The sequence below is a fragment of the Oncorhynchus clarkii genome, chromosome 31 (assembly GCF_045791955.1).
Source record: "Oncorhynchus clarkii lewisi isolate Uvic-CL-2024 chromosome 31, UVic_Ocla_1.0, whole genome shotgun sequence".
NCBI lineage: Eukaryota > Metazoa > Chordata > Actinopteri > Salmoniformes > Salmonidae > Oncorhynchus > Oncorhynchus clarkii.
In genome coordinates, this window is record NC_092177.1 from 15175636 (window position 1) to 15202413 (window position 26778).

Sequence of the window (26778 nt, forward strand, 5' to 3'; positions counted from 1 at the left end):
AGAGGGTGAAGAGGGTGAAGAGGAGAGATGGTGAAGAGGAGAGATGGCGAAGAGGGTGAAGAGGGGAGAGGGTGAAGAGGAGAGATGGTGAAGAGGGGAGAGAGTGAAGAGGGGAGAGAGTGAAGAGTAGAGAGAGTGAAGAGGAGAGAGGGTGAAGAGGGGAGCTGGTGAAGAGGAGAGAGGGTGAAGAGGGGAGATGGTGAAGAGGGGAGATGGTGAAGAGGGGAGATGGTGAAGAGGGGAGAGGGTGAAGAGGAGAGATGGTGAAGAGGGGAGAGGGTGAAGAGGAGAGAGGGTGAAGAGGAGAGAGGGTGAAGAGGAGAGAGGGTGAAGAGGAGAGAGGGTGAAGAGGGGAGAGGGTGAAGAGGGGAGAGGGTGAAGAGGAGAGAGGGTGAAGAGGGGAGAGGGTGAAGAGGAGAGAGGGTGAAGAGGAGAGAGGGTGAAGAGGAGAGAGGGTGAAGAGGGGAGAGGGTGAAGAGGAGAGAGGGTGAGCACAGTACAGCGAGTAGAGCACAGTACAGCACAGTACAGCGAGTAGAGCACAGTACAGCAAGTAGAACACAGTAGAGCACAGTACAGTGAGTAGAACACAGTACAGCAAGTAGAACACAGTAGAGAACAGTACAGCGAGTAGAACACAGTACAGCAAGTAGAACACAGTAGAGCACAGTACAGCAAGTAGAGCACAGTACAGCAAGTAGAGCACAGTACAGCGAGTAGAACACAGTACAGCGAGTAGAACACAGTAGAGCACAGTACAGCAAGTAGAACACAGTAGAGCATAGTACAGCAAGTAGAACACAGTACAGCGAGTAGAACACAGTAGAGCACAGTACAGCGAGTAGAACACAGTACAGTGAGTAGGACACAGTAGAGCCCAGTATAGTGAGTGGAGTACCATGAGTACAGCACAGTAGAGCACAGTAGAGCACAGTACAGAGAGTAGAACACAGTCGAGCGAGTAAGGCACAGTAGAGCACAGTACAGAGAATAGAGCACAGTACAGAGAGTAGAGCACAGTAGAGCACAGTACAGAGAGTTGAACACAGTAGAGCGAGTAAGGCACAGTAGAGCACAGTACAGTGAGTCAAACACAGTAGAGCACAGTACAGAGAGTAGAGCACAGTAGAGCACAGTACAGCGAGTAGTACACAGTAGAGCACAGTACAGCGAGTAGAACACAGTAGAGCACAGTACAGTGAGTAGAGTACCATGAGTACAGCACAGTAGGGCACAGTACAGTGAGTATAACACAGTAGAGCACAGTACAGTGAGTAGAGCACAGTACAGCGAGTCGAATACAGTACAGCACAGTATAGTGAGTAGAACACAGTAGAGCACAGCACAATACAGAGAGTAGAGCACAGTACAGAGAATAGAGCACAGTAGAGCACAGTACAGCGAGTAGAGCACAGTACAGAGAATAGAGCACAGTAGAGCACAGTACAGCGAGTAGAACACAGTGCAGCGGAAGAGTGAGAGAGAGTGAGTGAGTGAGTGAGTGAGTGAGTGAGTGAGTGAGTGAGTGAGTGAGTGAGTGAGTTTAGGAGGAAGAGTGAGTTATAGATATATCTCTATCCAAGTCATCCTTTATCCCCTCCAGCCCCTTACAGGAGAAGCTAGTCTCTAAGGAGAGCAGTGAGTAGAGAGAGAGATGTGAAGGCATTCATTTATTTGTATTCCTTTGTGAAATGCATGTACAGTGACTTCAGAAATGATTTCCACCCAATCACTTTTTCCACGATTTGTTACGTTACAGCCTTAATCTAAAATGGATTAAATTATTTATCTTTCCTCATCAATCTACACACCATACCCCATAATGACAAAGCAAAAACAGGTTTTTAAAAATGTTGCTTATTTATTAAAAATAAAAACTGAAATATTCCATTTACATAAGTATTCAGACCCTTTACTCAGTACTTTGTTGAAGCACCTTTGGCAGCGATTACAGCCTTGAGTCTTCTTGAGAATGATGCTACAAACTTGGCACACCTGTATTTGTGGAGTTTCTCCCATTCTTCTCTGCAGATCCTCTCAAGCTCTCTCAGGTTGGACGGGGAGCGTTGCTGCACAGCTTTTTTCAGGTCCCTCCAGAGATGTTAGACCGGGTTCAAGTCCGGGCTCTGGCTGGGCCACTCAAGGACATTTAGAGACTTGTCCCGAATCCACTCCTGCGTTGTCTTGGCAGTGTGCTCAGGGTTGTTGTCCTGTTGGAAGGTGAACCTTCGCCCCAGTCTGAGGTCCTGAGCACGTTTTTATCAAGGATCTCTCTGTACTTTGCTCCGTTCATCTTTGCTTCAATCCTGACTAGTCTCTCAGCCCAAGGCGATGAAAAACATCCCCACAGCATGATGCTGCCACCACCATGCTTCACAGTAGGGATGGGGCCAGGTTTCCTCCAGACATGACGCTTGGCATTTAGGCCAAATAGTTTAATCTTGGTTCTAATGGTCTTAGAATCTCTAGGTACATTTTGGTACTCCAAGCAGGCTGTCATGTGCCTTTTTACAGAGGAGTGGCTTCTGGCCACTCTAATATAAAAGGCCTGATTGGTGGAGTAATGCAGAGATGGTTGTCCTTCTGGAAGGTTCTCCCATCTCCACAGAGGAACTCTGGAGCTCTGTCAGAGTGACCATCAGGTTCTTGTTCACCTCCCTGACCAAGGCCCTTCTCCCCCTATGGCTCAGTTTGGCCGGGCGGCCAGCTCTAGGAAGAGTCTTGATGGTTCCAAACTTCTTCCATTTAAGAATGATGGAGGCCACTGTGTTCTTGGGGACCTTCAATGCTGCAGACATGTTTTGGTACCCAGATCCCCAGACTCAACCCTGTTTCAGAGCAGGAAGGACAATTCCTTTGACCTCATGGCTTGGTTTTTGCTCTGAAATGCACTGTCAACTGTGAGACCTTCTATAGACAGGTATGTGCCTTTCAAAATCATGTCCAATCAATTGAATTTACCACAGGTGGACTCCAACCAAGTTGTAGAAACAGCTCAAGGATGATCAATGGAAACAGGATGCACATGAGCTCAATTTTTAAGTCTCATAGCAAAGGGTCTGAAAATGTATGTAAATAATGTTCTTCTGTTTTTTATAGAGATTGCTTTTGAGAGACAAGTGTATATATAACCTAAATAATGGATATTTAAAAGGCAAAGGCAAAAAGGAAGTGCGATAGCAAGAGAGAAAGGAGAAGAGAGAGAGAGAGAAAGGAGAGAGGGGTAGAGGGGAGAGAGAGAGAGAAAGGAGAGAGAGAGAGAGAGAGAAAGAAGAAGAGAGAGAGAGAGAGAGAGAGAGAGAGAGAGAGAGAGAGAGAGAAAGGAGAGAGGGGTAGAGGGGAGAGAGAGAGAGGGAAAGGAGAGAGAGAGAGAGAGAGAGAGGAGAAGAGAGAGAGAGAGAGAGAGAGAGAGAAAGGAGAGAGGGGTAGAGGGGAGAGAGAGAGAGAGAGAGAGAGATAAAGGAGAGAGGGGTAGAGGGGAGAGAAAGGAGAAGAGAGAGAGAGAGAGAGAGAGAGAGAGAGAGAAAGGAGAAGAGATAGAGAGAGAGAAAGGAGAAGAGAAAGAGAGAGAGAGAGAGAGAGAGAGAGGAGAGAGATAGAGAAAGGAGAGAGATGGGTAGAGGGGAGAGAGAGAGAGAGAAAGGAGAGAAAGGAGAGAGAGATAAATGAGAGAGAAAGGATAGAGAAAGGAGAGAGAGAGATAAATTAGATAGAAAGGAGAGAGAAAGGAGAGAGAGATAGAAAGGAGAGAGAAAATGAAGTGTGTCATGTCCGGGTCACACCACTCAATGGGTTCCCCCCTGGGCTACCATCCTCGCCACACACACGGAAAATACAGGGTCTGTTTATGAGTGACATGGTGGAACACAGACTGTGGAACTCATATTCAGGGAGAGATTATGGTTTGGACTGTGTGTTCAAACCATAGTAACTCCCTCATGATGTCACAAATCTCAGAATAACGACCACGCCTAATGGCAGGTTGAGAGAATAGAGAGGGCCATGGAATATTGTTGCCTAGTAGGCTGTTTTTAGGCACCTTGACTCAGGTGTCAATCAACTCTGTGGTAGTGTAGTGTAGTGTGTAGACTACTAGTTCTATGGTTGGGATTCAAGGTGGTGGTTCTTGATAACTGGCCATGCAATCACCAATCAGTGCTCAATTGATCAAAGAATTGTTCAAGAAATAAGGTTCATGAAACCAATAACTCGCTAACATCAGATAACATTGATATACTGGCCAGCTCCGAAGCTTACTTAGATTATTCCTTTGATGATACAGCAGTAGCAATACAGTGATAACGTTTATAGAAAAAACAAGAATGCCTATGGGGGAGGTGTTTCTGTATATGTTCAGAGACATATTCCTTTAAAGCTTAGAGAGGATCTCATGTCTGTTGAATTGTTGCGGTTGCATATTAACCTGCCTCATCTAAAGCCTCTTATTTTGGGGTGCTGCTATAGGCCACCAAATGCTAACAGTGCTACTAAGTGCTAACGCTGCTGCTAAGTGCTAATGGTGCTACTAAGTGCTAATGGTGCTGCTAAGTGCTAACGCTACTGCTAAGTGCTAATGGTGCTGCTAAGTGATAAAGGTGCTGCTAAGTGCTAACGGTGCTGCTAAGCGCAAACGGTGCTGTTAAGTGCTAACAGTAAGTATTTGGATAACAAGTGTGCAATGCTTGATAATGTGTGTGATGGTAACAGAGATGTCTATTTTCTACCAATAGTGTTGGATCTGTGACATCCACTTGAATCAATCATATTTTCACTAAAGTTGCAGAGCTTTGCTTCAAAACAATATCAGTTTGCATTGGCTGTAGTGACCATAACATTGTGGCAATAACAAGGGAAGTGCCAAAGGTTGGGCCTAAAGTCATTTATAAGAGATCATACGAGAACAAATCGAAAGGAGTGTGTCTCCACAGGCGTGGAAGGAAGGTAAAGTAATTCCACTGCCTAAAAATAGTAAAGCTCTCTTTGCTGACTAACAGCCACCCATTCAGTTTGCTACCTGTTCTGAGTAAACTGATGGAGAGGATTGTGTTCGAGCAAATACAATGCTATTTTTCAGAGAACAAGTGAACTACTGACTTTCAGCATGCATATAGAAAAGGGCACTCAACTTGTACTGCACTGACTCAGATGACTGATGATTGGTTAAGATAAATGGATAATTAGATATCAGTGCAGCCTTTGATGTTATTGATCATAAATGATTGAAAAAAACAAACTTTCTAAGGCTTTACATCACCTGCCATCGCATGGCTGGAGAGTTACTTATCCAATAGAACCCAGAGAATGTTCTTCAATGGAAGCTTCTCCATCATCAGACATGCGTTTGTGCGGTCTCCCGCAGGCCGTCACGCTCTATTTTTACAATTGATTTGCCACTGGTCTTACATGAAGCTAAACTCAAAGAAAGAAACATCCTCTCACTGCCAACTGTGTTTATTTTCAGCAATCTTAACATGTGGAAATTGTTATTTGTATTATAAATTATTTGTATGAACATAACAAGATTGAACAACTGAGACATAAACTGAACAAGTTCCACAGACATGTGACTAACAGAAATGGAGTAATGTCTCCCTGAACAAAGGGAGGGTTAAAATCAAAAGTAACAGTCAGTATCTGGTGTGGCCACCAGCTGCATTAAGTACTGCAGTGCATCTCCTCCTCAGAGACCCTGCACCAGATTTGCCGGTTCTTGCTGTGAGATGTTACCCCACTCTTCCACCAAGGCACCTGCAAGTTCCAAGACATTTCAAGGGGGAATGGCCCTAGCCCTCACCCCCCGATCCAACAGGTCCCAGACGTGCTCAATGGATCTGAGATCCGGGCTCTTCGCTGGCCATAGCAGAACACTGACATTCCTGTCTTGCAGGAAATCACGCACAGAACGAGCGGTATGGCTGGTGGCATTGTCATGCTGGAGGGTCAGGATGAGCCTGCAGGAAGGGTACCACATGAGGGAGGAGGAAGTCTTCCCTGTAACGCACAGCGTTGAGATTGCCTGCAATGACAACAAGCTCAGTCCAATGATGCTGTGACACACCGCCCCAGACCATGACAGACCCTCCACCTCCAAATAGATCCCGCTCCAGAGTACAGGCCTCAGTGTAACGCTCATTCCTTCGACGACAAACGCGAATCCGACCATCACCCCATGTGAGACAAAACCGTGACTAGTCAGTGAAGAACACTTTTTGCCAGTACTGTCTGGTCCAACGACGGTGGGCTTGTGCCAATAGGTGACGCTGTTGCCGGTGATGTCTGGTGAGGACCTGCCTCACAACAGCCCTACAAGCCCTCAATCCAGCCTCTCTCAGCCTATTGCGGACAGTCTGAGCACTGATGGAGGGATTGTGCGTTCCTGGTGTAACTCGGGCAGTTGTTGTTGCCATCCTGTACCTGTCTCGCAGGTGTGATGTTCGGATGTACCGATCCTGTGCAGGTGTTGTTATACGTGGTCTGCCAAAATGAGGACGATCAGCTGTCCGTCCTGTCTCACTGTAGCGCTGTCTTAGGCGTCTCACAGTACAGACATTGCAATTTATTGCCCTGGCCACATCTGCAGTCCTCAGGCCTCCTTGTAGCATGACTATGGCACGTTCACTCAGATGAGCAAGGACCCTGGGCATCGTTCATCTGGTGTTTTTCAGAGTCAGTAGTGTGACCTTGATTGCCTACTGTGACCTTGATTGCCTACTGTCTGTAAGCTGTTAGTGTCTTAAAACCTCTTACTTCTACCCCTTCCTTTTTCGAACATTCTGTTAAAAATCGCGCAACTTTTCAGCGTCCTGCTACTCATGCCAGGAATATAGTATATGCATATGATTAGTATGTGTGGATAGAAAACACTCTGAAGTTTCTAAAACTGGTTAAATCACGGCTGTGACTATAACAGATTGTGTGTTTCATTGAAAAACGCAAGAAAAACTGCTCTCTGAAAGCTAAAAATAATTTCCATAAGTCACTTTCATGGATTGTTAAAAGAGGACAAAATTTAATTTCGACCTGCATGCAATTCATACAAATTCCACACGATGTAGCCATTGTCGTCATTTTCAATTGAATTTTTTGTTGGAAAATCCAACTATCTGGATTCCGTTTCTTCCAGTCTCCACCAGGATGCTGTGAATGTGGACAATGGCAGCCATTGATTTGCAGACGAGGAGCTATTGAATATACATCGCCCTGTAATCATTTTGATAGATTATAAACGTTTACTAATACCTAAAGTTGGATTACAAAAGGATTTCGAAGTGTTTTGTGAAAGTTTATCGTCAACTTTTTTAATTTTAAAAAATGACGCAGCGTTTAAAAACGATGTTTTTTTCTGAATGACACAGCTTCCATAGAAAGCTATTTTGGGTATATATGGACCGATTTAAACGAACAAAAAGACCCAATAGTGATGTTTATGGGGCATATAGGAGTGCCAAGAAAGAAGCTCGTCAAAGGTAATGAATGTTTTATATTTTATTTCTGCGTTTTGTGTTGCGCCGGATAAGCAAAGTCTTTGTTTACGTCGCATTCAGGCATTTTGAGGTGTTGCATGCTATCAGATAATAGCTTCTCATGCTTTCGCCGAAAAGCATTTTAAAAATCTGACTTGTTGGCTAGGTTCACAACGAGTGTAGCTTTAATTCAATACCCTGCTTGTGAATTTTGATCAAGGTTTGAGTTTTAACGAGTACATTTAGCATTTAGCGTAGCGCATTTGCATTTCCAGGTGCCTACTTGAGACATATGCGTCTCAAGTAGAATCAAGAAGTTAACGACTGTTCCACACGTTCATTAATTGTGTATGGTTCATTGAATAAGTATGGGAAGTGTTTAAACCCTTTACAATGAAGGCCTGTGAAGTTATTTGGATTTTTACGAATTATCATTGAAAGACAGGGTGCTAAAAAAAGGAAGTTTAATGACTATGTATGTGAATTATTCCACACTCTACATGTCAGCACGCAAAGCCAGAGATCACTGACATTCTAAATAAGGAGTTACAGTCAGTATCAGAATGGGTGATTAATAATAAACTGGTCATAAATAGACCTAAAACTAAAAGCATTGTATTTGGTTCAAAACATTCTCTAAGACCTAATCCTCAACTGGAGTTATACATAAAGGGTGACCATTGAGAAAGTTTAGGAAGCTAAACTCCTAGGTATAACATGGTCAATTATCATGGCCAAATCATATTGATAAAGTTGTTGTGAAGATGGGGAGGGGTATGTTTTATATTTAAAAAAACAATATCTGCATTTTTGATACAAAAATTAACTGTACTAGTTGTTCAGGCTCTGATCTTGTCCCATCTTGATTATTGTCTCGTAATATGGTCAAGTACGGCAAAGAATGACCTAGAAAAGCAGCAGCTGTCTCAAAACAGAGCAGCACGCCTTGCCCTTAACTGACCATCAGTGGAGGCTGCTGAGGGGAGAACGGCTCATAATAATGGCTGGAATGGAGTACAATGGATGGAATGGAGGATAATAGATGGAATGGAGTACAATGGATGGAATGGAGGATAATGGATGGAATGGAGTACAATGGATGGAATGGAGGATAATGGATGGAATGGAGGATAATGGATGGAATGGAGTACAATGGATGGAATGGAGGATAATGGATGGAATGGAGTACAATGGATGGAATGGAGGATAATGGATGGAATGGAGGATAATGGATGGAATGGAGGATAATGGATGGAATGGATGATAATAGATGGAATGGAGTACAATGGATGGAATGGAGGATAATGGATGGAATGGAGTACAATGGATGGAATGGATGATAATGGATGGAATGGAGGATAATGGATGGAATGGAGGATAATGGATGGAATGGAGGATAATAGATGGAATGGAGTACAATGGATGGAATGGAGGATAATGGATGGAATGGAGGATAATGGATGGAATGGAGGATAATGGATGGAATGGAGTACAATGGATGGAATGGAGTATAATGGATGGAATGGAGGATAATGGATGGAATGGAGGATAATGGATGGAATGGAGTACAATGGATGGAATGGAGTATAATGGATGGAATGGAGGATAATGGATGGAATGGAGTACAATGGATGGAATGGAGTATAATGGATGGAATGGAGGATAATGGATGGAATGGAGGATAATGGATGGAATGGAGTACAATGGATGGAATGGAGTATAATGGATGGAATGGAGGATAATGGATGGAATGGAGTACAATGGATGGAATGGAGTATAATGGATGGAATGGAGTATAATGGATGGAATGGAGGATAATAGATGGAATGGAGGATAATGGATGGAATGGAGGATAATGGATGGAATGGAGGATAATGGATGGAATGGAGTACAATGGATGGAATGGAGTACAATGGATGGAATGGAGTACAATGGATGGAATGGAGTATAATGGATGGAATGGAGGATAATGGATGGAATGGAGTATAATGGATGGAATGCCAGTCTTTCCTGGTTGAGGGTCGATGAGAGATGAACTGCTTCTCTTGTAGTTTTTATGAGAAATATTACTGTGATGAATATTCCAGATTGACTACAAAATCAAATAACATTCAGCTCAAACACCCATAAATACGCCACAAGATATGCCACCAGAGGTCTCTTCACAGTCCGCTACTCCAAAACGAATTCACGGCAACGCACAGTTTTAAAGAGCCATGATCGCATGAAACTCCCAGCCATCTCCAATTACTCAAGCAAACAGCAAAATTAGCTTTAAAAAACGGATTAAACCACAACTCATGGAACGACGGGGTTGTGAATGGACACACACACATTTTTTGTTGTTGTATTGTTTGTATTGTGTGTTTGTCATTGTATTTAAAATGTGTGTGACTGTCCTGTGACACACCTTTCAAGTGTTACAGTCGAATCAAGTCAAATGGTTATTAATTATTGGAGTGTGGAAAACATCATTAATTTAAAGGTTGGAGAATCCATTGCCTACATAACGGAAGTGGATGAACATGTCATCCGTGCATCAGTCTAGAACAGCATCATGAGGCCTGGGTTGGAAGGACGCATCTTACAATGAAAATGTGGCTACATTGATATTTGTAAACCTGCCTTTTGTCAACGAGGTGACGCTGAACGGATATAACGACAATCAAAACTATAAAGAATTTAGTCGACGGGTAGACTACACGTTAGAGAACTCATCTCCACTAGTTGTAACCAATGTATCTCTCGGAACATTTCACTATAACATAATATAATTGTATATAATTGTTTTATTATAAGACTAAATGCATTGTGTGATATTCATATCACCCGTAGCCTATTTTCATGTACAAATATTTCCCTACAGACAGTGCCACACACAAAACCTCGTTCACCCCACCCATCTGTCGGAGTATGATGCTATCAATACACTGCCTGAAATAACGGGGTGGTTCATTCACCGAATAAGTGAAGAGGCAAACGAGCGCAAAAATGAATGAATGATAGAATCCGATGTGTTTATTTGTTATTAATGTTTTAAAAATGGGAGAAGAAAATAGGTGAATTGCTTCCAAAGGTACAGTGATGGTGCACCATGCAAGATAGGAGAAACACCGCAGGTTCTGTGCATCTATCGCAGCCTCCGGTCGAGAAGGGAGTTTAGGCTACCCGCACATCTTTGCCGTGCGCTGGCAACATATTTACATTTTGCACATACCTGCAACTTGCATGTCCGTCCAGGATAATTAGGGCGGACAATGTCTCACTGTGCGACGAAAATCCAATGTTTTATTGAAGTTTTCCTGGCCTTTTCCCCGATTGATGCTCTCGTTTCTCTCAGCGCACAGCCGAATAATCCACCCCACACAAAGAGCAGAAAATGGCTGCAAGTGTATTTCCTTAAAGAGACAGTCACTCACACAGGCAGGAGGATGGTGCTGAATATGGCCAATGTTGTTGCACAGACCGACACTCAAAACGCCTTGCGATGGGGCTTTTGTATCTTCAAAATGAAATAATGTATTTGTATTTGCAATGTCGCCTATCTATCGCTATTCGTTACAAACTATTCCCCTTGAAATCATATTATAACCATTAGGCCTACATTGAAACCTGCTGCACATTCTTCCCCAGGTCCATTTGATTAGATATTACTTACTTGCCATGCACTGCACAGGCACCACTCAATGACCCAGTTTTCATGACAGAGATGGTGTCAAACTTTGATCACATCAGCTGCACAGATTACAGCGTCCTTGACAGGACTGTATAGGCCTAGTGTGCTATTTTATAGACACAGGTGTTCTTAGAAGTAAAGAAAATATTTGTAGAATTTAGTTCAGTCAACTTACAATGGATTGTATATAGAGGTTGGTTGAGTAGAATAGGCCTAAAACTGTTTACTGGATGGAGTTTTCTCTGTAGGTGACGTTCTATCTACTGTATATTTATATCTATATGTCAACCTATATCTATCTATCTATTCTATCATGTCTATCTATACTCCCACAGAGTTCCTATATGTAATTCTGTGTATACTCTCTGCCTGACAGGGTATTACTATGCCAGTATGGGTACCCAGTCAGACCTCGTTGTCACAGCAACCAGAGCAGGCATGTAGGGCTGTCAGGAACCACATACTTAGAATACGTTCATACTTTATCAAGGCTCAGTTTGTGTGTGTGTGTGTGTGTGTGTGTGTGTGTGTGTGTGTGTGTGTGTGTGTGTGTGTGTGTGTGTGTGTGTGTGTGTGTGTGTGTGTGTGTGTGTGTGTGTGTGTGTGTGTGTGTGTGTGTGTACATCTGCCTGAGAACCCTGGATACATTAAAACCACCTACAATTACTGTATTGACAAGTGAACTATTATGAATATTATGCATTGTGGTTATTTCGTTTTCGGACGGCAGGAGCCTGCTATACAAAGATCCTAGTGCTTAAGGACCTATGTAGAAGGGTGATGGGAATAGCCTACATTATGACATCATGTGAGTAAATGGGTTGTGATGGACAGTCAGACTTGGAACGACAGACAGGGAAATCAAACAGTAAGCTTATGAGACAACTAATAAACACAATAGACAGAAACAAGAAATCATGACACGAGAGAAGTAGACTTCTTCATTTTATAAAAAAGATGGTTGCTATAAAAAAAAGTAAGAAATAGAAACTAGAAGGAAATTAATAAATAACATAAATACAGCTAGCTAAGTATTTTTTGTATAGTATCTTCAGTTTTATTGAGCAAATTATTCTTCCATGATTTACCCCGGATAGCTAGTTAGCAGACTAGGTTTGGTTGAATAGCTTGTCCATTCAGGCTCAGAGATCTGAGAGAGAGGCCAGCTCGTGCAGCAGGAGAGCAAAGGATGGACGGTCCTCTGGTTTCTACACAGGAAGAGACAGATCAATCACAAGACATTATGCTTAAAACACAAGCTGCACTAAGATCACAGGTGAACCAACCTACCAGGCTGAATCAGTAAGGTACAGGTGAACCAACCTACCAGGCTGAATCAGTAAGGTACAGGTGAACCAACCTACCAGGCTGAATCAGTAAGGTACAGGTTAACCAACCTACCAGGCTGAATCAGTAAGGTACAGGTGAACCAACCTACCACCCACACACACCCCCACACTATACTCACTCACACCTTACCCACCCCCACACACACCCCCACACTACACCCACTCACACCTTACCCACACACACCCCCACACTACACCCATTCACACCTTACCCACCCCCACACACACCCCCACACTACACCCACTCACACCTTACCCACACACACCCCCACACTACACCCATTCACACCTTACCCACCCACACACACTACACCCACTCACACCTTACCCACCCACCCACACTACACCCTAACCACCCACACACCCACCCACACTACCCTAACAGTACAGGTGTGAACCAGGTAGGTCCTTCCCACCCACCTCCTTCCAGCACCACTCCATGAGGAGATGCACAGCCTCTGGGGCCTGTCTGGGTTTCAGCAGCCTCAGGCCTGCATTCAAGGCCTCCACCACCTCACCATTAGACCGGTTCTCATAGGGCAGACGCCCCTCAGTATACACCTCCCACATAAACACACCTGGAGGAGAGGTGAGGAGGGGAGGAGAGGATTCAACATTAATTCATCATACCTCTAGTATACATTTTCTAAGTTGAAGAAGCTCAATGTCTGACCATGCACGACGGTCTCAGAGAGGATAAATAAACCTACCAAAGGACCAGACGTCAGACTTGCTGCTGAACTTGCAGTACTTGATGACTTCAGGAGAAGACCACTTGATGGGGAACTTAGAGCCCTGAGAGCTGGTGTACTGGTCATCTAGAACAAACCTGGTAGGACAGGACAGGGAAGGACACACGGTTATCTGTGTGCGTCTCTGCAGCTTCCATGTATAGATACACAGTGCCCCCTGTAGAGAAGTCTGACCCTTTAACACACCGGTGGTAGTTTCCCTGTTAGGGTGGGTCACAGGTTCAAGTCTTCACCCTGAATCACCATATATTCTGGCCTTTATCAATAGGCATCAACCAGTCTGTCACAAACTCACCTGGTCATTCCAAAATCAGACACCTTCACCACGTTGTTGCAGGAGACCAGACAGTTTCTGGCTGCCTGTGAGGGTTGGGTTCAGAACACACACTTATGATTTGCAGTAGTTTGTCCATCTTCTATTCTATACAGTCCATTATCACTGAAAATCCATCTAGGCCTTAACCAAGCAGAGATGTCTTCCAGTTCCTTGATGCTGTGACCAGTGAGGTAAAACAACCCTTTCTAAGCTGTTCTGTGTTTTCGTTCTATAAATTAATTTACATTTTCTCTGTAAAATGTGTTGAGATTTGTGAAATGCACTTGAGATAAATTGTGACTAAACAAGCTCACTCGCACGCAGGCAAGCACGTACGCATGCACACGCTCATAAACACACGCAGGCAAGCACGTACGCATGCACACGCTCATAAACACACGCAGGCAAGCACGTACGCATGCACACGCTCATAAACACACGCAGGCAAGCACGTACGCATGCACACGCTCATAAACACACGCAGGCAAGCACGTACGCATGCACACGCTCATAAACACACGCAGGCAAGCACGTACGCATGCACACGCTCATAAACACACGCAGGCAAGCACGTACGCATGCACACGCTCATAAACACACGCAGGCAAGCACGTACGCATGCACACGCTCATAAACACATATGTTCAGGTCTTTGGGTGGGTTACCAGGTCTCTGTGGATGAAGTTGTTGCTCTCCAGGTATGCCATCCCTTCACTGACATCCAGACACATCCCCAGTAGGGTGTCCTGGGACATACGCCCCCTCCTGGCTCGGAGGTAGTCTGACAGGCAGCCCTGCTCCATCAACTCAAACACCAGACACATGGGAGAATGCTGGGTACACACACCATACAGCTGTACCAGCTTACAGTGGGACAGCATCCTGCAATACACACACACACACACACACACATATACACACACACACATATACACACACACATATATACACACGCACACACACACACACACACACACACACACACACACACATACATATATACACACATACATATATACACACACACACACACACACACAGATCAGAAGTAGGTCATTACATAGCACGGGTCCAGCGTGTAATTTGAGACAAAGCCTTGTTACAAATTGTCCACTATGTAAGGAATAGGGTATCTTCTAAGATGCCCCCCCCCCCCCCCCACACTATAAAGTCCACTATGTAGGGAATAGGGTATCTTCTAAGATGCCCCCCCCCCCCCCCCCCCACACTATAAAGTCCACTATGTAGGGAATAGGGTATCTTCTAAGATGCCCCCCCCCCACACTATAAAGTCCACTATGTAGGGAATAGGGTATCTTCTAAGATGTCCCCCCCCCCCACTATAAAGTCCACTATGTAGGGAATAGGGTATCTTCTAAGATGTCCACCCCCCCCCCCACTATAAAGTCCACTATGTAGGGAATAGGGTATCTTCTAAGATGCCCCCCCCACACTATAAAGTCCACTATGTAGGGAATAGGGTATCTTCTAAGATGCCCCCCCCCCCCCCACACTATAAAGTCCACTACGTAGGGAATAGGGTATCTTCTAAGATGTCCCCCCCCCACTATAAAGTCCACTATGTAGGGAATAGGGTATCTTCTAAGATGCCCCCCCCCCCCCACACTATAAAGTCCACTATGTAGGGAATAGGGTATCTTCTAAGATGTACCCCCCCCCCCCCCACTATAAAGTCCACTATGTAGGGAATAGGGTATCTTCTAAGATGTCCCCCCCCCCCCCCCCACTATAAAGTCCACTATGTAGGGAATAGGGTATCTTCTAAGATGTCCCCCCCCCCCCCACTATAAAGTCCACTATGTAGGGAATAGGGTATCTTCTAAGATGTACCCCCCCCCCCCACTATAAAGTCCACTATGTAGGGAATAGGGTATATTCTAAGATGTCCCCCCCCCCCCACTATAAAGTCCACTATGTAGGGAATAGGGTATCTTCTAAGATGTCCCCCCCCCCCCCACTATAAAGTCCACTATGTAGGGAATAGGGTGTCTTCTAAGATGTCCCCCCCCCTCCACTATAAAGTCCACTTACGTCATGACCCTGGCCTCCTCTTTAAAGTCCTCCTCAGACATGGCTCCCTCCCGGACCATCTTCACAGCTACCCTGCGCTCCCTCCACCGCCCCTGGAGTACCAGGCCAAACTGACCGCTGCCCACTTCCTCACCCAGGATCAGCTCTGCCGGGTCTACCTCCCACTGACCTGGAGGGTGGAAGGGGAGAGAGAGGGAGGGGGTAGGTAGAGGGAGGGTGGAAGGGGAGAGAGAGGGAGGGTGGAAGGGGAGAGAGAGGGAGGGTGGAAGGGGAGAGAGAGGGAGGGGGTAGGTAGAGGGATGGTGGAAGGGGAGAGAGGGAGAGGGAAGGGAGACGGAGGGTGGAAGGGGAGAGAGAGGGAGAGGGTAGGTAGAGGAAGGGTGGAAGGGGAGAGAGAGGGAGGGTGGAAGGGGAGAGAGAGGGAGGGTGGAAGGGGAGAGAGAGGGAGGGTGGAAGGGGAGAGAGAGGGAGGGGGTAGGTAGAGGAAGGGTGGAAGGTGAGAGAGGGAGAGGGAAGGGAGACGGAGGGTGGAAGGGGAGAGAGAGGGAGAGGGTAGGTAGAGGAAGGGTGGAAGGGGAGAGAGGGGGAGAGGGAAGGGAGAGGGAGGGTGGAAGGGGAGAGAGAGGGAGAGGGAAGGGAGAGGGAGGGTGGAAGGGGAGAGAGCGGGAGAGGGAGGGTGGAAGGGGAGAGAGAGGGAGGGGTTAGGTAGAGGAAGGGTGGAAGGGGAGAGAGAGGGAGAGGGAAGGTAGAGGAAGGGTGGAAGGGGAGAGAGAGGGAGGGGGTAGGTAGAGGAAGGGTGGAAGGGGAGAGAGAGCGAGGGGGTAGGTAGAGGAAGGGTGGAAGGGGAGAGAGAGGGAGGGGGAAGGGAGAGGAAGGGTGGAAGGGGAGAGAGAGTGCAGAGGTAATAATGACATACTAATGCAATTATTGGAAGATACATCAAAGCTGAACACAACATGGTACATTGTGGTTGTCTGCCACATTCTCCTCCAGGTAGTCCCTCCTGTCTGGACGTTTTCAGGGTGTGGTGGAGCTGCCTACCTATTGGCTGCTAAACCTGGGTACCTCATCACACAGGTCTATCTTACATCACCACTAATGTCATCCCAGTCCAAATGCTTTTAGAGTAGCAAAACACATGCCAATTCTCACTATCATGCATCTGTTATGTTTGATCTTATCTTTATTATACAGTAACTTATCTATAACATATAAGCATATCTTTATTATACAGTAACTTATCTATAACATATAAGCATATCTTTATTATACAGTAAGTAACTTATCGATAACATACGTACCTGGTGTGTTATCTGCTTTGTGTTTGAGCTTTGTAATTGTCATTAATTCAGGGTTAGGTAACTTCCATAGAGATAGTTAGAGGACTGCGTATAGACAGCCCTGCTGTTACAGACGCTATAATCAAACGGTTACAAAAATTAGTCCTCTAACTATCTCTATGGTAACTATAATCAATAACCAAATAAAATGGTTGCTGGCTGCCTAGAGGCAGGAGCAGCAGGTCGACCTCTGACCTTTTGAGAGTTCTGCAGGGCTCTGAAAGCTCTCTCTACCCTGAGAGATGGGATGCCTCAGTCGAGTGATTAGACCTGCAGAGACCAGACACACACACACACACACACACACACACACACACACACACACACACACACACACACACACACACACACACACACACACACACACACACACACACACACACACACACAACAAACCTAAATCAAAACTAAATGTGCATATACCGGTAGTTAGATAATGTAGAGGCTTTAGGCTGTTCTGCTTTAACAATATAACACATTAACTTTTATATTACAGGCAGTTTCCTCTGTAGAATGTTGCTGTAAGGAAATGATTGTACCCTATAGTAAGGAAATGATTGTACCCTATACTAAGGAAATGATTGTACCCTATACTAAGGAAATGATTGTACCCTATACTAAGGAAATGATTGTACCCTATACTAAGGAAATGATTGTACCCTATACTAAGGAAACGATTGTACCCTATACTAAGGAAACGATTGTACCCTATACTAAGGAAATGATTGTACCCTATACTAAGGAAATGATTGTACCCTATACTAAGGAAATGATTGTACCCTATACTAAGGAAATGATTGTACCCTATACTAAGGAAATGATTGTACCCTATACTAAGGAAATGATTGTACCCTATACTAAGGAAATGATTGTACCCTATACTAAGGAAATGATTGTACCCTATACTAAGGAAATGATTGTACCCTATACTAAGGAAATGATTGTACCCTATACTAAGGAAATGATTGTACCCTATACTAAGGAAATGATTGTACCCTATACTAAGGAAATGATTGTACCCTATACTAAGGAAACGATTGTACCCTATACTAAGGAAATTATTGTACCCTATACTAAGGAAATGATTGTACCCTATACTAAGGAAATGATTGTACCCTATACTAAGGAAATGATTGTACCCTATACTAAGGAAATGATTGTACCCTATACTAAGGAAATGATTGTACCCTATACTAAGGAAATGATTGTACCCTATACTAAGGAAATGATTGTACCCTATACTAAGGAAATGATTGTACCCTATACTAAGGAAATGATTGTACCCTATACTAAGGAAATGATTGTACCCTATACTAAGGAAATGATTATACCCTATACTAAGGAAATGATTGTACCCTATACTAAGGAAATGATTGTACCCTATACTAAGGAAACGATTGTACCTTATACTAAGGAAATGATTGTACCCTATACTAAGGAAATGATTGTACCCTATACTAAGGAAATGATTGTACCCTATACTAAGGAAATGATTGTACCCTATACTAAGGAAATGATTATACCCTATACTAAGGAAATGATTGTACCCTATACTAAGGAAATGATTGTACCCTATACTAAGGAAATGATTGTACCTTATACTAAGGAAATGATTGTACCCTATACTAAGGAAATGATTGTACCCTATACTAAGGAAACGATTGTACCCTATACTAAGGAAATGATTGTACCCTATACTAAGGAAATGATTGTACCCTATACTAAGGAAATGATTGTACCCTATACTAAGGAAATGATTGTACCCTATACTAAGGAAATGATTGTACCCTATACTAAGGAAATGATTGTACCCTATACTAAGGAAATGATTGTACCCTATACTAAGGAAATGATTGTACCCTATACTAAGGAAATGATTGTACCCTATACTAAGGAAATTATTGTACCCTATACTAAGGAAATGATTGTACCTTATACTAAGGAAACGATTGTACCCTATACTAAGGAAATGATTGTACCCTATACTAAGGAAATGATTGTACCCTATACTAAGGAAATGATTGTACCCTATACTAAGGAAATGATTGTACCCTATACTAAGGAAATTATTGTACCCTATACTAAGAAAATGATTGTACCCTATACTAAGGAAATGATTGTACCCTATACTAAGGAAATGATTGTACCCTATACTAAGGAAATTATTGTACCCTATACTAAGGAAATGATTGTACCCTATACTAAGAAAATGATTGTACCCTATACTAAGGAAATGATTGTACCTTATACTAAGGAAACGATTGTACCCTATACTAAGGAAATTATTGTACCCTATACTAAGAAAATTATTGTACCCTATACTAAGGAAATTATTGTACCCTATACTAAGGAAACGATTGTACCCTATACTAAGAAAATGATTGTACCCTATACAAAGGGGAGAACATCTGGACCATAGAATGTATAGAACCATTTCACACAGAGGAGGCTGGTGGGAGGAGCTATACGGGCTCATTGTAATGGGTGGATTGGAATAAATTGAATGGTACCTAACAGATCAAACACATTGAAACAAGGTGTTTGACTCCATTCCATTGACTACATTCTAGCTATTACAATGAGCCCGTCCTCCTATAGCTCCTCCCACTGGGAGCTACAGGATTTCACACTACATTAACACTCATCTCCCATCTCCCTCTCTACTGTGGAAGATCCATGCTGTTGGAACCTTACATGACCCCTGAAGATGCCTTTATCTCAACGGACTAACAAACACAGTCGACCTGGGTACAAATCCAAATAGGTCACACTGGCCTGGCTGTAAACAGATGCATTAGGTACCTGCAGCGTTGTGTTGGTGGTACTGGATGAGCTCAGGAATGGTCATGAACAGGTATTTCTCTGCCAGGTAAAACCTGGACGTCTCCTCTGCCTCTGACTGTCTGATCTGGTAGTGCTTCACCCGCGGGTTCTTCTGCCCGTTGGATCTGAACGTGGTTGATCATCATGTCACTATGCCATAGCAAACTCTTTAAACGTGCAATATGCAGTTCAAACAATAACAAACAGGCAACCCACCACTGTTTTGATAAAAAGCTGAGAGATGGGGCTGGACATATGTAACCACTCTCAAATTCATAGACAGTGCTAGGGATGTCAAAATACCAATCACAGATCATCCCTTTAACTGACTGTCATTGAAGCTGAGCGACATGGCTGAAACAGGCAGTAGTTACCCTGGGGCTTTAGTGAAGACGGAAACAGTGTAGACGCCTGCATGCCTGGAGTCTCGCACCATAAAGGCTCCTTCCTTACCCTGCACAAACAAACGCAACATTTCATTTGAGTAGGATAAATCATAATCGTCAGAAAAAATGAATTATAATTCAAGCCATCTGCTGAGTTCATTACGTTGAATTTGTTGTATGTCATATCATAGTCAATATTTTCAATCTCTACTTAGGGTATTATGTGAATAAGGCTTGACAAGATAGCACAGTGAGACTCCCGAATGGACGGGAGCTTGAAATGCACAACACCATTTCTACTCTCCCATTGTCACACTACACAACCCTAACCCTTTCCTACCACCGTCACACTACACAACCCATACCTACCCTACCATCGTCACTCTACACAACCCATACCTACCCTACCACCGTCACACTACACAACCCATACCTACCCTACCACCATCACTCTACACAACCCATACCTACCCTACCACCGTCACTCTACACAACCCATACCTACCCTACCATCGTCACACTACACAACCCATACCTACCCTACCACCATCACTCTACACAACCCATACCTACCCTACCACCATCACTCTACACAACCCATACCTACCCTACCACCATCACTCTACACAACCCATACCTACCCTACCACCATCACTCTACACAACCCTAACCCTTCCATACCAGCGTCACACTATACAACCCATAATACCCTGCCACCGTCACACTACACAACCCATACCTACCCTACCACCGTCCCACTACACAACCCATACCTACCCTACCACCGTCCCACTACACAACCCATACCTAACCTACCACCGTCACACTACACAACCCATACCTACCCTAGCACCGTCACACTACACAACCCATACCTACCCTACCACCGTCCCACTACACAACCCATACCTACCCTACCACCATCACACTACACAACCCATACCTACCCTACCACCATCACACTACACAACCCATACCTACCCTACCACCATCACTCTACACAACCCTAACCCTCCTACTGTCACACTACACAACCCTAACCCTCCTACTGTCACACTACACAACCCTAACCCTTCTACTGTCACACTACACAACCCTAACCCTTCTACTGTCACACTACACAACCCTAACCCTCCTACTGTCACACTACACAACCCTAACCCTTCTACTGGTACACTACACAACCCTAACCCTTCTACTGTCACACTACACAACCCTAACCCTCCTACTGTCACACTACACAACCCTAACCCTTCTACTGTCACACTACACAACCCTAACCCTTCTACTGTCACACTACACAACCCTAACCCTTCTACTGTCACACTACACAACCCTAACCCTTCTACTGTCACACTACACAACCCTAACCCTCCTACTGTCACACTACACAACCCTAACCCTCCTACTGTCACACTACACAACCCTAACCCTCCTACTGTCACACTGCACAACCCTAACCCTCCCACCATCACATTACACAACCCTAACCCTCCTACTGTCACACTACACAACCCTAACCCTCCCACCATCACACTACACAACCCTAACCCTCCTACTGTCACACTACACAACCCTAACCCTCCTACTGTCACACTACACAACCCTCCCACTGTCACACTACACAACCCTAACCCTCTACACAACCCTAACCCTCCCACCATCACACTACACAACCCTAACCCTCCTACTGTCACACTACACAACCCTAACCCTCCTACTGTCACACTACACAACCCTAACCCTCCTACTGTCACACTACACAACCCTAACCCTCCTACTGTCACACTACACAACCCTAACCCTTCTACTGTCACACTACACAACCCTAACCCTTCTACTGTCACACTACACAACCCTAACCCTTCTACTGTCACACTACACAACCCTAACCCTCCTACTGTCACACTACACAACCCTAATCCTTCTACTGTCACACTACACAACCCTAACCCTTCCCTCCCACCATCACACTACACAACCCTAACCCTACCCTCCCACTGACACCATCTGTCTGTAATAGCGATTATGACACATTTACAACAGGAAATCCTGGACCTGAGCAACCTACTCCATTGTTTCAAATGTCATCTTTCACTCTGTGTGTGTGTGTGTGTGTGTGTGTGTGCGTGTGCGCGTGCGTGTGGACATGCATCTTGCAAAACGCAGCTTTTGCATCCGTGCTGCTGGGGCAAGATACAGGAATTTATTCAATCAAATCCGGTAACCAAATTTTCTGGATAAATTCAAAACATGATCTCATTTTCAAACATAAAAAACACTATTTTTTACAGTTATACTTTTTTAGGGATAACAAAAACATGTTTTTTCTCTAGTTTCAGTTTGTCTGGTTGTAATTCTGATAACCTTGCTTTTTGATTGAATCAGGCCCACAATGTCTGTCTTCTCCCTTCTGAAGTACAGTTTAACACCAAACTATGTCTGTTGTCTCCCTTCTGAAGTACAGTTTAACACCAAACTATGTCTGTGCTCTCCCTTCTGAAGTACAGTTTAATACCAAACTATGTCTGTGCTCTCCCTTCTGAAGTACAGTTTAACACCAAACTATGTCTGTTGTCTCCCTTCTGAAGTACAGTTTAACACCAAACTATGTTGTTGTCTCCCTTCTGAAGTACAGTTTAACACCAAACTATGTTGTTGTCTCCCTTCTGAAGTACAGTTTAACACCAAACTATGTTGTTGTCTCCCTTCTGAAGTACAGTTTAACACCAAACTATGTTGTTGTCTCCCTTCTGAAGTACAGTTTAACACCAAACTATGTCTGTGCTCTCCCTTCTGAAGTACAGTTTAACACCAAACTATGTCTGTGCTCTCCCTTCTGAAGTACAGTTTAATACCAAACTATGTCTGTGCTCTCCCTTCTGAAGTACAGTTTAACACCAAACTATGTCTGTTGTCTCCCTTCTGAAGTACAGTTTAACACCAAACTATGTTGTTGTCTCCCTTCTGAAGTACAGTTTAACACCAAACTATGTTGTTGTCTCCCTTCTGAAGTACAGTTTAACACCAAACTATGTTGTTGTCTCCCTTCTGAAGTACAGTTTAACACCAAACTATGTCTGTTGTCTCCCTTCTGAAGTACAGTTTAACACCAAACTATGTTGTTGTCTCCCTTCTGAAGTACAGTTTAACACCAAACTATGTTGTTGTCTCCCTTCTGAAGTACAGTTTAACACCAAACTATGTTGTTGTCTCCCTTCTGAAGTACAGTTTAACACCAAACTATGTTGTTGTCTCCCTTCTGAAGTACAGTTTAACACCAAACTATGTCTGTGCTCTCCCTTCTGAAGTACAGTTTAACACCAAACTATGTTGTTGTCTCCCTTCTGAAGTACAGTTTAACACCAAACTATGTTGTTGTCTCCCTTCTGAAGTACAGTTTAACACCAAACTATGTCTGTGCTCTCCCTTCTGAAGTACAGTTTAACACCAAACTGAAGAAGGTCGGCGTTGTTTTACCTCTGTCATCAGCAGTTCCTCAGCTCTTCCTCTCGTTATGTCTTTGTTGTACCATCTGGAAAACAAGAAGGGGGATTATCAACCTAGACCAATCAGATGTCTGAAATAAAATAACAGGGTACAATTGTTATCTTATACTATAAAAATAGTCAGGAGAATTGTATTTGATATATATCCAACTCACTCAAATCTGTTGAAGTTGTTGCAGGATTTTTCCGCTATATAAGTGCAAGGTACAAAACCTGTGTTTCTATTGAAGGAAAGGACACAATGAACACTGTAGGTGTGTACAACTAAACAGCCAATAATACATATTACAGATAGGCTCAGAGAGATGTCATAGGGTTGTCACAGAGTTGTCACAGGGTTATAATAGTGTTGCCATGTCGTCTCTACTTACCCTCTGTGGTCCTGTACAGTCCACCAATCATGGTGGGAGCTGTCAGTCAGGATGTACTCCTGGTCTTTGTGAAGGGGCAGCTCTGTGTCTCCATGGGGACTGTAGTTCTGTAGCGCAACCACCACACTCTGGCCCGGTTCGGAGAGCCGCCGCTACGGGCACGATGTAAGGGAAACACTGATCCTTAGCATTAATGTGACTCAAAGCAACATACTGTACGTTTACAGGCACGGTGAAGTATATAGACATGACATATACTGCATATTTACCTGTGTGTCCGGGGTTGGAGGGAGAGGCTTCTTGGAAGCTACAGAAGGGCATTTTGTGGTTAATTCTTAAAAGTCTAAGCTGTTGGGTGTGTGTGTGTGTATGGGTTACTTTAAGGGTCTCTCTTTTCAATAGTGGTCATATTAGTTTGTGTGCTACAGAAATGTTCATGAGAAGACTGATTGTCGGGATGTCTCCTGGTCTGACAAACAGCGTTGTAGCTCTGCCACCTTCCACTAGAATGGTGAACAAGGCGGATGCGGTGGATTGAGACACAGCCCATGCAAAACAACACATCTCTAGCGTAAACTGACAGATTTTATTATTATGTTACTTACATTGACACACCAGTGCGTCAATAGGCCATAGAGGGTTAAATTCACATTACGGGCAGTTTTCATAATAATAATAATAACTTTTCATAGGATTTATAAATGGTTATATGTAAGACATAATAATACGAATTATAATTTTTATTGAGTGTGGGAAATGCACTCTTCTAATGAAATATACCTGTACCGTATCCCACAGGGTCGTACTCCTGACACCCCGTAGCCATCTTCTCTGTCTGGTAACAGCACCTCCACCTCCCCTCCGTCCAGAAGTTGGGGTGATACTTCAGGAGTAATGCGTTGCACTTGGTCTCTTCATGACACGAGAGAGAAATGAAATACAGTGTAAGACATGGAGGCTCAAATGTGTCATAGAGTTTATAATATAATGTTGATATACTACTCTTCATATTATGTTGTTTTTCTAATCTTATGGTATATATATCATGGTATATATATATATATGAACAAACTCAGCTCTGTGGTATTGGTATTGTGGGTCTGATGTTGAATGTTTCCCATAACTGCTGCTCACCCTCCTTCAGAGCCCGGACCCATCTCTGACGACAGTCGTTGTCCGGGGCGAAGATGTACAGGTAGCAGTTGTCGTGGACAACCTGTTGAGACATTTATGCACATCTAAAAAAAAAACAGTGTCATGGCTTATAAATGAAAGTCATTGTAAACTGTTCCCAATGGTGAGTAATTAGCATTCCTCCATTAGACAGAAGCGGTAGAAGAGATGAGTTGTCTTATGGGGTCTTACCTGGAAGGGGTACTTGTTGCTGCAGGGGATTGGGGCTTCACTGCACACTATCTCTACACACTTGATCCTGGAGAGCTCAATGCAGCCTTTCTGGGTGGGCTTTTTCTGAAGATGAAAACAGGTTTCTATCAACATCTTCACAACTTTCTATTTTCACATCAAACAATACAACCCCCATACAGTAACTGTCATACACTGTGAAAGCAAGATTTCTTCATAACTCAACATATGATTTTCAAAATTAGACTACTGAAGTATAAAGTGTAAATTAATTTCAACATTAAATGTCATTCTTGACAGAAATCGATAAACAAACAAACGCCACACAATTTAACAATAAAAATTGTACATACCCCAGGGCGCTGTTCAGAATAGGTCAGGTCCTGGGTGTCCAAGACAAAGAACCTTTCCTTGTAATTACAGGGCGACGTCCTTCGCTTCTGCTGAGATTTCTTGATGAGAGTCCCCTTCAAGATTACTGTGGGGAGCATAGTGAACACAGATACCTGGCTAACATTGAGAGACAGAGAGAGAGACAGAGAGAGAGATGGCGAGGTGGGCTGTAGAGTTAGACTGAACACCTATAGAGGAGTGGAGAGAAGGAAAAGAGTGATGGGAGTTCGTGTCGTGTGAGTTTCCGCTGTAGATACACTAGGTAAACCACTTCCTTGAGCACGGCTGATAGAAACCAACACTCACACACACACACACACACACACACACACACACACACACACACACACACACACACACACACACACACACACACACACACGTTGAAGCATCACAAGCTGCATGGGTGCACAGAACCACAGGGCCTGAGCAGCTCTCTCCCCAGAAATTAGGCTAAACGTACACTTAAAACACATTTGTAGTTGAACAAATGCTATTATGCAGGTAACTGCCAAACTAATGGAAACACTTGAGTAACTGAGGGATATAAAGTATATTGAAAGCAGGTGATTCCACATAGGTGTGGTTGCTAAGTTAATTTAGCAATTCATATCCCATCATGCATGTATAAAAATGCTGGAAAGGTCATTATTTTGGCAACAGTGGCTATTTATATTTGTATTTATTATGGATCCCAATCACAGTAAGGTACTTAAAGATATTATCTGGTACTTTTGTATACTTTTTAGCCAGTAGTTCTGCAAGTAGCGCTCCCGAGCCAAAAGTGGTCCTGGAAAATGTGTTGTTTTGTTCACCAAGTCATTCATCTTTCTCCCGCTCTACTACTGTGTGCATGATGTGCCTCTTGCTACCTGACACTCATATGGCGAGGGACTGAAGCTCATTGGATGAACTAGAGTTGTTAGGGGGCTGGCCCATGTGGGTGAAAATTAAGGGAAACTGGCGCAACACAGCTTCCAGAA

At 43.9% G+C, this 26778-nt stretch overlaps 2 protein-coding genes across 2 annotated transcripts in view; both read right to left on the reverse strand.

Annotated features, from left to right (window-relative positions):
• Positions 1-10814, reverse strand: part of LOC139390974 (cytoplasmic FMR1-interacting protein 2-like) — a 52222-nt gene extending 41408 nt beyond the window's left edge. The window contains exon 1 of the mRNA XM_071138410.1: positions 10681-10814. The gene's annotated coding sequence lies outside the window, so the exon portion shown is untranslated. The remainder of the gene's footprint in view (positions 1-10680) is intronic.
• Positions 10815-12071: 1257 nt separating this feature from the next.
• On the reverse strand, positions 12072-26009 carry LOC139390648 (tyrosine-protein kinase ITK/TSK-like). The gene is made up of 17 exons (XM_071137916.1): positions 25756-26009; positions 25403-25507; positions 25172-25253; positions 24818-24949; positions 24307-24344; positions 24038-24189; positions 23822-23887; positions 23638-23692; positions 20146-20225; positions 19751-19896; positions 17144-17218; positions 15609-15777; positions 14222-14438; positions 13536-13600; positions 13199-13317; positions 12909-13066; positions 12072-12347 (listed from the first exon to the last, which is right to left on the reverse strand). Exons 1-17 carry the CDS (start codon positions 25891-25893, stop codon positions 12282-12284), a joined length of 1863 nt encoding a protein of 620 aa, XP_070994017.1. The 5' UTR covers positions 25894-26009; the 3' UTR covers positions 12072-12281.
• Between the last annotated feature and the right edge of the window lie 769 nt (positions 26010-26778).

What these genes read in the sequence shown, in the direction of transcription:
- LOC139390648 (XM_071137916.1), bottom strand. Translation starts at nt 25,893, where the DNA reads ATGCTCCCCACAGTAATCTTGAAGGGGACTCTCATCAAGAAATCTCAG. An exon ending in AGGAACTGCTGATGACAGAG is followed by an intron (nt 20,226 to 23,637) that starts GTAAAACAACGC and finishes TTGTTTGTGCAG; the next exon opens with GGTAAGGAAGGAGCCTTTAT. An exon ending in GTCTTCACTAAAGCCCCAGG is followed by an intron (nt 19,897 to 20,145) that starts GTAACTACTGCC and finishes AACCACGTTCAG; the next exon opens with ATCCAACGGGCAGAAGAACC.